The following is a 9926-nucleotide window of genomic DNA, read 5'->3' on the forward strand; positions in this document are numbered from 1 at the left end:
TGAAGAGGTGTAATACAATGAGTAATACAAATTAAAAATCAATTCAAAGACCAAAGTAATAAGGTACAACCAATAGAAATAGAAATAACTAAACATAAAAAAAGCACAATTCAAAGCCAGAGTAGGAAGAAAACAGAAATCATAACAAAAATTCCAGCTCCATTGAAAGCCAGAATAAAAAGGTAAGTCTTGAGTTTGCCTCTCAAAAATCCCAACAACATTAAAGAACTCCCTCAGTGCCAGAACGTACCTCCAAAGCGTCACGTGGATGCATTATGCAGCATTACACTGCTGTTATTAGTAAAACATAACACTCACTTTTTATCCGCGATACGTTTCATGTACGCTTACACCTGCAAACCACATCCCTTCCCCCTATTCCGTTTAGTTCTAAATACATTTAAGTAAAGCAGACTTCCTCGTACTTGTTGTAAATAGAGGCAATCTAAAAGCAATACCGGCAGCTTCACGGCAACGCTTCACCGACCGGGTTCATTTTCAATCAATTTCTCCTCCTGCGTCGCCCTGAATTCTTAAAGAAAAAGTTTTCCAGGCACGCTGCCACGCTGAACGAGTGAAAGAAAAACCGAGAAAAGTCTTGATGAGTTCAACAACAGCAAAACTAGATAAAAACCTTTGTTTACAAACACTTGCACGACTCATGCGGTTTGATCCAAGTATTAATGCAATTACTCGCAACAAGGTTTTTCTTCAAGAATATTAAGTAATACATTTACTCAACTGTAACACAATTTTAATACAAACTAAGTTTGCGGGTGAAGTATTCCTTTTATTAAAGAACACATAGCGGGTAATTGCTTGAGTTATTGTTGTAACACAGCAAATACAGGAACAAGTTTAAATTCTCAGTTTGCGTAACAGTCAAGACACCACTGAGCCTTTTTTTTCACACTCGACGGCATCTGTAATGTCATGAAATCGAAGTCCGTCCTCAAACAGAGTTCCTACATATTCGGTCAGGATAATCCCAACGCTTTATGCTCTCTGGAGCTCCCTCGTCCTCAGTGCTGGATCAAAATGAGAAAGTCGTGATGCGAAGCGCTCAATCGGCGGCATTATTCAACTCCTGAGTGCGGAGCAGACGGCTTTGACGTCTGCTGCAGACCCCGGTGGAGCACACTGGAGTTCACTTCCATGAACCCTTCCCTTCATCATCTTTCTCTTTGCAGTCTGTTTTCCTGATCCAAGCAGGGGATTTCTGTCGTTTATTTATCCCCTTTTTTTTTTTAGTTTAGTTAAGCAACCGTTTGTACCTGCGGTGTTTAATTTGCATGCCTTCCCCTCAGATGACGGTACATATTTTTTGAGTACCTGCACAGATCGCTGGAGGAGAGGAGAATTAATTGGCTTCTGCGGGGAGGAAATGGAGCCAAAAAAAAAAAGAGCTAAGTTTTTAATCGACTGCAGGGTGTGCTTGCAGTCCTCCAACTAATGAACGCCAAAGTAATTTGCAATCTCAGCCAGATTTCTGTTTCAGAGAAAGGGGGTAGGAGGGGCAAAGTAAGAGAAAAGAGGCGTTAATAGGGTTGTTACATTGACCGATTCTGTTTGTTTTATTCTGTTTGTTTACCTTCGATTCCCCCCCCTCTGGTGGCCGTGACCCCTGCAGATCCTCCACGCCCTCATTCTATAGGCGGCGTGCTGTGTGTCTGGTTAAGTCTTCGTTTATCGCGAATCTTCCAGCAAATGTTTGCAAAAGCTCGCAAGAGACAGCTGGGTCAAAAAAGACGGGCAGATGAGCGGCGACAGACCGGCTCGTATCCCATGTTGACACGCGCTGTTCGCTTCACACAGACGGGTGAAATGTGGAATTCCTTTTTATGGGGACCATGTTACTGCTCATTATTTCATTTTTTTATGAATTTAAAAGGGGGGAGTGATAACCTCCAACAGGCACACATATATGTGGCTACAAGCCGGTCTGCATCCCCTCTGATCTTTGGACACTGACCTGTGCATTAAACACTGAATTGATCGTCATGATACCACTCAGGTCCGTCTTGAGATATCATGGCGATGATGAGCAATAAAAATAAGTTTGTACAAATAGCCAATCTTCTCGCAGATGGTCTTGTTTAACTATGTAGAGAGGCACCAGTATTACATTTAGACAGTTTCATAACTAACTCTCCATCTGCTGCCATAATCGTTTCACATTTTTATACCTTTGCATATCCAGTAATGTCTTGTATGCTGTTTCATGAACAAATACTTTCAAATTGACTTTGTGTTTTGTCATAGTCATGAGAGCACATTAGCATTCTGCCGCTAGCCACTTTTTAGTGTGGCAGAAAAAGTATTTGTATGCATCCGGTTGCATTTTGCGCTACACAAGACAGCATTCCGACCCACAATCCTCTGCGCGGCTATAGAGATACGTCTGCACCGATCGCAGAGAGAGCCCAGAAAAAGATTTCATTTAAAGTCATTTTTGTGTCTGAAATGAAATGTGTTATAGTATTTGATCTGCTGCCTTGCACATTGCTCAAAGCGGAAATGATACGCCTCTAGCTCTAAGCTTAAAAACATTATTGAATTATTTGAGTCACTTAGCCTCAGATCATTAGAATCTTAAACACGAATGGAGCATCTCAGAGCTCCCAGTGGCAGAATAATGGTCTCACTTAAAGACATTTTCTGAGGTTCCCTCTTCCTTTAATGAGCCCAGCCGCCTCACACATTGTGCCACCGGAATGAACCGATATGGCAGAAGCTCATGGAAACCTCCGTGCGCCAGAAAACCCACCCGCTTTGCTCGTGTCACCCCGCTTGTGGCATTAAAACAGGGTGAAGAAATCCCTCATCAGCAATCAGGCCAATCCATCATCCGGCTGAGGGACGGGTCCTCAAACTGCTGTCATCGGTGCTGGAATCTTTTTGACGCTAGCAGCTTTTTAGCATTCATGTCTGTCATCTGTTTTTACACACACACACACACCATGCCTCTTGTTCCCGTCACTCCGACTCGCTTTTTTCTCACGTTCTCTGGATCTCGCCCCAGCATAGTGTGCGTGCTTACACAGCAGAGCTGTGGCATAAATCAGTGAGTGGGACAGCGGGGGGGCGTCACGTTATGACCCAGACCCCAGCGCTGAGGAAAGGAGTGACAGGGTTAACGAGTTAAGACAGGACTAGAGAGGCAAATCTAGAAACTAAATAGAAACTATACGGCACACTATTAGTTTAACCACAAATGAACTGGTTAAGAGTGAATTGAGGTTAGCATTTTTCCATGTTGCCTGGAGTGACTTTCTCATTGGAAATCCGAGTGGACAAAGTTGCTGAATCTGCTGATCAGAAGCAATGTGAATCGTTTCAGCACTCTTTGCATGGAAGTTCTGTCTAATTCACCTCTACGGGAACGGTGATGCTGCCGAAAGCAATAACGACTGCATCATCATTAATCCGTGAAGAGAATGCCGCAGACAGCGTGCAACCAATTACAACAGTTCCTATAATGTACGACGTGTCAACGCACAGTGCAGTTCTGCTAAGCGCTGCGCTTTCCTGTACAAATAGAATAAAGGAAATCCTTTCTGAAGAGAAAGCTGCCGCAGCTCAAATTAATAACAGCCTTTGACCGAATCCATGATGTGTGTGTTGTAAACATTCCCGGCCAATTTTTCGAAAATAATAGCTTGTAGGAAATGTGAAGAGGGTGTAGACTAAAGCACAGCAAGTTGAAAAGCAGCGGGTGAAGAAGGAACACCAAAAGGCTCGAAAACGATGGACAGAGAGGAGGAAGCGAGAGAGGTCGCACAGTGCTGGAGTAGGCCAAAAATAACCAGGAGGGACGGCTCAATGGAAGGACGGGAAGAAGCCCAGCACGACCAGGAGGGACATGATTGGGAGGAGAGGAAAACATAGAAAATGGGGTGGAGAGGGTTCAGATACGAACAGAAGGAGAAAGTCAATTGGGATGACAGAATACCATAAAGATGCAATGTGGTTCGACTCTTTCACACGAGACACAGACACTAGATTTCTCTGGATGATCAAAATGCAATTAAAATAATCAGTGTGTGTGTGTGTGTGTACAATATTTTAATTTTTTTATTTTTACATGGTGGATTATATTCGTATTTCAACTCTTGACTTCCATCTTCCCTCTACAAATGTGTAACATCTCCATCTAACGCTCGTCCTCTCTCTTTACCTTTCTCCAATCCAGGAGGATTTTCGGAAAAAGGTTCAAGATTACATCAAGCACTACGCCAGATGATAGACGCCTGCACCAACCAACCAAACTGCTCTACCTTGCCTCTGCTAACCTTGGCCAACTCCCCCTCTCCTACATGTGTGAATCAACAGCTGACTCTTTGACTCTCCCCTTGCTGCCCTGCTGTTCACAAGATTGCAATAAACTCCATATTGCAAGAACGAAAAAATAATAATAATAAAAAAGAAAATACAGAAAGTTTAAGTACAGACTTGCATCTGAAAGAAAATGACGCTTTGATCGTCCTGATAGATTTGAGTGTTACGATGACCACGATGTCCGTTCGTTGTGGCGAAACCGCTGAATGACGGCGCCTCCCGCCGAGGAGTTTCGGAGTCGGAGTCGAACCATGGCAACGACTCAGCAAGGGATGTGGTTATGCTCCGGCACGCAATGAAAAAGAAAAAACATAGCGCCGCAAATAGCGTCCAGCTACTTAAGAAGAAAAAAGACGAATCAAGAGGAAAGAATATCTGTTGCTGTCAGTTCTCTGTTCCAGTGCCTGCTATGTTTGTGTCACTAAAGAGAATATGCATGTGAGTTCACAGTCACATAAACACAGCGTCGCATCCTGTAGGTAAACACACACACACACAGGCTTGCAGCTCCACTCGACAGCATGTGAATGACCACATTGTCCGTTCTGTCATCCTCCTTGCATGTGCACACACACTCACTCACACACACCGCTCACATTAACACACTTTCTGTTCAGCGTTTTCAGCTCCAGGGGGGATAAAGCACGACTACAAAAAACACAGCCACAGTGTTGTCCTGTGTTCTGTGACCTTTCATTGTCTTTCCTCCCTCTGTCCCTCATACACACACACACACACACAACCACATGTACCTCTTTCCGTTGAGGATGGAGATGTTTATTCATACTACAGTGCAATCAGGAAGTACTATGACGTTGACACTTTTTTGGTGTGTCGTCACTCTGTACTTCACAATGGGTTTAAGGCAAAACAATGATTGAGTTTAAAGTCCTGTTTCAGTTTTAATTTGTTTAAATCCATTACAAATAACAGTGTAGGAATTGTAACATTCTTTTACTTTTTGGTTCTCACCGCTCTCAGGTGTTTTTTCCGCCGTTTTCAGCTCTAAAAAACGAACAGCGGTTAGCGACTAGCTGGTGAGCATTTAGCAGCTACAGATCAAGATATCATTGATCTGTATGTTCACGATCCTTGTCCTAAACGTAGGACTTGAATTCTTGATTATTTTTTTTTTATACTTCCCGCTATACAAATGGTCACTTTTGTGGTGAAAGTATTCTTTTAAAGCTGAAAGCCGGCACTTTTACCTCACAGTTATTGTTTCACGTCTTTGTCATTGTGCTGCAATATGGAATAAAAGACATGACTGTCCCAAGACGGTTAAGGACTGCATTGTCCGCACCTTCTCAGTCTGGTTGCTGTGAGAGATTTCCCAAGCTAACATGTAGGGCGCGTCTTTCTGGAGGGACAGAAGTGCGTTCTTTACTGTGTTCTCGCTGCAAACTGTATGTTTTAACTGCAAGTGGTTCAAGGTACCTTTGCAACCTCAAGGCAGAGGTAAAGGCAGTTAGAAAGCAAGCTAACTAGCTAGCAAACAGACCAGTGAGGTAACACGTAGCAGGCGAGCTTACCAGCTAGCTCGCTAACAAATGAGTGTCTTGCTTTTCCTCAGTTGTGCGTCGTTCTTGACGTCCATATAAAGCGGGCGACAGTGAAGGTGTCGCCCACTCGGGAGCCTGGTACATGCTCGCCAGTGGATCTACTCGCTAGCTACAAAGCTTGCTAGCTCATTCGTTAGCTTGCTAGTGAACTTGAGTAAGGTGCTGCTATTCTACTGCCATTGTGGATTTAGGCCATAATAGGCTAGCAATGTGCCTCCAGTTTGAGTCTCATATCTGAACATCCAAACTATTCTCACTCATTCAGCTTCGTGTTCACACGTCTGCATGAGGCAAAGTCCATGTAATCTGACCAGTGGTGCATTTACTGAGTATGTCAGAAGTGTAGTTGTTGAAGATTGAAATTGTATTGTCAAAGGCGTGTGTGTGTGTGGGTGTGGGTGTGGGTGTGTGTGGGCAGTTAAAGTATGATGTGTTGAAATTATGTGACTTGTTAGCATGCTCTGGTTCCCCCTTGCTCCTCTTTCTGTTATTCTGTTCCAGGATTCAACAGCTCAACTAGTTATTGTTTTCTTGGTGAAAGTCAACGGAATAACAGGCAACACTGACTCTCTGCTGAAATAAAGGACCTCAGAATATGACCAATACCAGGTCCGTTGAAAGCGAATGTGAATGTGGGCGTTGTGTGGTATTCTCCAGCATGGTGTTGGACCACTCACACCCTGAAGGCTAATGTAACTGCCTATCGCCGCGGCAGTTCATTGTCGTGGTCGTAGTTGCCTGCAGGATACGGTAGCCCTGTGCGCTGTACTTAATGTTAGCCTTACTAATACTCTGACTTGTCATATGTCCTTTAGTTTGGCAGTTAGCAGTGTGTATTTCTCCCTGGATGCTATTGCGACCATGTCTCTGCTTGGGCTGAACACCATGTTTGGGCCAGGGGAGAAGATTAACAAGTTCTTCTTCAAATCCGCAACCGTTTCTTTCTCAGATTGTATATCCATTTTTTAAGATATATTAAAGAGAATATGAATAAAACAAACTTGTCTTGTGTGTTTCATTCCATTAAGGGGGGCATGCCCATCAGTGGCACGGGTGTTCCACAGTTTGTTGGCACATAGCTACATATTATTGATTAAGCTAGCTATAGCTAGCTCGCTAGAGAAGCAGTAAAGAAAAGCAGTATTACAAGTGCAGTGCAATGTGGTGGATAAATACACTGTAAGACAGTATAAGAACAGTGGATTTTTATTTATTTTTTTCAATTATTGTATTATTTCAGTGGTCAGCTGAATGTCTGTTAACACACACATTTGTTGATCTTTACTAAATTGTAGATAGACTTGTGTTGCCTACACTTACAGTAACGATCCATCAGTCTGCTCTTCACTGACAAGTGAGGCACACTTAGCCAGGAGTGGGGTTTACATCCACATACAAGCACACACTGTCAAAGTCCATCTGACAGCTAGCAGACACACACACACACACACACAGTGTCAACATCTGCCAGTCACCGTGATTATACTTTTTTTTGGAGGAAACACAATCATACTGTACACTCGCCCTGCAGCTATTCTAAGTCTTCTGTGTGTGTGTGTGTGTATGTGTGTGTGTGTGTGTGTGTGTGTGTGTGTGTGCACACACAATGACAGCTGACAGCCACAGGTAACGAGATGGTTGAATGCTATAAATCACATTTTCTGCAGCTCTTTGGCTCTCCTGCTGACAACACCTATACCTGCTGAGAATACAGCCTGGACAGGTCCTCTTCAACTAGCCTCGATTAAACTTAGAGTACATATTTCCATTAACCTGCCTTGAGGGGGGTACAAAAAAAAAAGCGAAGTGCTACACAAATCGTGTCCCCACAGAGCGCCTGTTGACAGCACACCTGCCAGCCACATTAAGGAAGAGATTAATGGGTTTAAATGATGGGTCATTTGTCACATAAATTGCCTGCAGTCGACACTGCTGCATGGGAGCTATGTGCTCGGCCTAAATATGTGTGGCGTCTGTTTCTGTTAGCTCGAAAATGTAACCTACAGCTGCTGTGGGACCAAAAATAGATTTCCATTGGGACTGGAGTTTAAAGGACACACATCTTTAGAAAAAAAATAAAAATACAATCCACAAGTTACATGCAAGAACAAGAGTATAACCTTTGAAAAGCACATACAAAAATACATATACACACACACACACATATATATGTATATATATATATATATATATATATATATATATATATATATATATTTAAAATCACATTCACATTCGAAGCTATTTGGTTAGATTTAATTTAATATATTCAAATAAATTGCCCAGATTCTCTTCTGCTGCAGATGGAGACTTTGCAAATTGGAGTAATTGCCACCGATCTCCCTGTGATCGACAGGACTTAAGCTCATCTTTCTGGCCTACTCCTTTTTTTTTATTTTATGACTCATCTCCTGAGTCATTTCCTCATGCACTGTCAACGGGCAGTGGAAGGGAAATATAAAATCCCAGTATCTTTGTTCTGGTTCATTAAGGGTTGGAAGATCACCGGATTTCAGTTGAGAGGATGACGTTAACGTCATATTACAAAGAATAACTCATACTTGGGATGATGCAGATAACATCCATAGAAATTCTGTACACAGGAACACGTATCGTTTCGCTAAAGAGTAGGTGTCAAATCATTTCTTAAATGTCACTATTTTAAAATGACGAAAGTTCACATTCCTACTTTTGCTCTCGGTGTACGTGTAGAGAATCAAACCACCACATTACACATCTCAGAAGATGTCTTTGTAACAGTACAGCACATAAAAACAGGCCTAACAACCATAGTTAGGCTAATACGGGATAACATGAGGTAATTCAGATTGATTTAAATCAATTGCTCAACATTAAGTTATCTGGTATAATCACCATGACCATAACTTCAGTTACGCAGGCATTAAGGGCCGGTCGTCCATTTTTAATGTTATCATCCGACTGAATGGCCGTTGGGTGTTATCATTACCGTAATAATGGCTCAGACCGACCAAACGGCACCTGCCAAGTGAAACTTAACGATGTGAATGAAAGCGAAACAACTTCAGATGTCAGCAACAAAAGCACTAAAAGATTCTTGCTGTGAAGTCCTGTGTTTGTGCCATCCTTCCATTAGACGGCTCTAACGCTGTTTTCGATGCATGTTGTCTCCTTTTGCTTTTCATCAATTAACCAAAGCAGCGTCATATTTTTTTTTTTTTACAATATTCCATATGTTTGGGGACTTTTTTTACCATACATATTGATTTTACGAAATAAGATTGCATAGCGGAAGGGGCGGGACTTTGCCTCTCCGTCTGTCAGTCATCCCTGAGGCCAGACAGTAAGAGATGGATCAGGTGTCAAAGGTTCATCTTTGTTCCTTACTTTTCCACATGTGTGTGCACACGTTGAATGTGTGAGTGTGTGTGTGTGTTTGTTTTCACCATCTGCCTGTGCGTTTGTTTTTCTGACCTGGTGGGCGTTCGGTGCCAGCTGCCTCGTTCCCTCCTGCCTCTCCTCTCCCATCGTTGGAGCTCATCTCATCCTCCACGCTGGCTGTTTCCAAGCAGCCCCTCATTTCCGCAGCTCTTAACACACCCTCTCTGAAATGTTCTTCCTCTGGCATGAGCCCTTTTCACACATTAACTGACGTCACCCTCATGTCCTCTATCTATACGGCTTCATTCGGACCCGACGGGATCTTCGGGTGGAGGAGTAGCGGTGAGTTTGAGAGATGTATACGACTCTGAGAGCACTGCTCGGCTTTATGTATGCAAATATAATGCATTATGCACGCCCCCGACAACATTATGCACACATAAAAGAGCATTATCTGTCGTTTCGCTCTCCATATGCCACAGTTCTGGGAGTCGATGCAACTTTAAGACATTCGAAAAGCGTGTGTCACAATTCTTTGTGCACACAGGGACCCAGAAAGATAAGTCAGAGTGTCCTTTCCCTGTGAGCAGGGGAGTCTGAGTGAGATAGATCCTTTTATTTTTTGTGGATTTATGTATCCTCTATATGTCATCACCTTGACTGCCA

The 9926-nt window shown here is 42.9% G+C and overlaps 1 protein-coding gene across 2 annotated transcripts in view; it reads left to right on the top strand.

Moving 5' to 3' along the window:
- Positions 1-5636, top strand: part of ube2f (ubiquitin-conjugating enzyme E2F (putative)) — a 29402-nt gene extending 23766 nt beyond the window's left edge. For both annotated transcript variants that reach the window (XM_068573175.1, XM_068573177.1), the window contains exon 10: positions 4193-5636. In XM_068573175.1, coding sequence (XP_068429276.1) covers positions 4193-4243 — 51 coding nt within the window. In that variant the 3' untranslated portion in view covers positions 4244-5636. The remainder of the gene's footprint in view (positions 1-4192) is intronic.
- Positions 5637-9926: the final 4290 nt, after the last annotated feature.

The sequence above is a fragment of the Clinocottus analis genome, unplaced genomic scaffold, assembly GCF_023055335.1.
Source record: "Clinocottus analis isolate CAN_PGR_092001 unplaced genomic scaffold, fCliAna1.0.p SCAF_12, whole genome shotgun sequence".
In the NCBI taxonomy this organism is placed as follows: Eukaryota; Metazoa; Chordata; class Actinopteri; order Perciformes; family Cottidae; genus Clinocottus; species Clinocottus analis.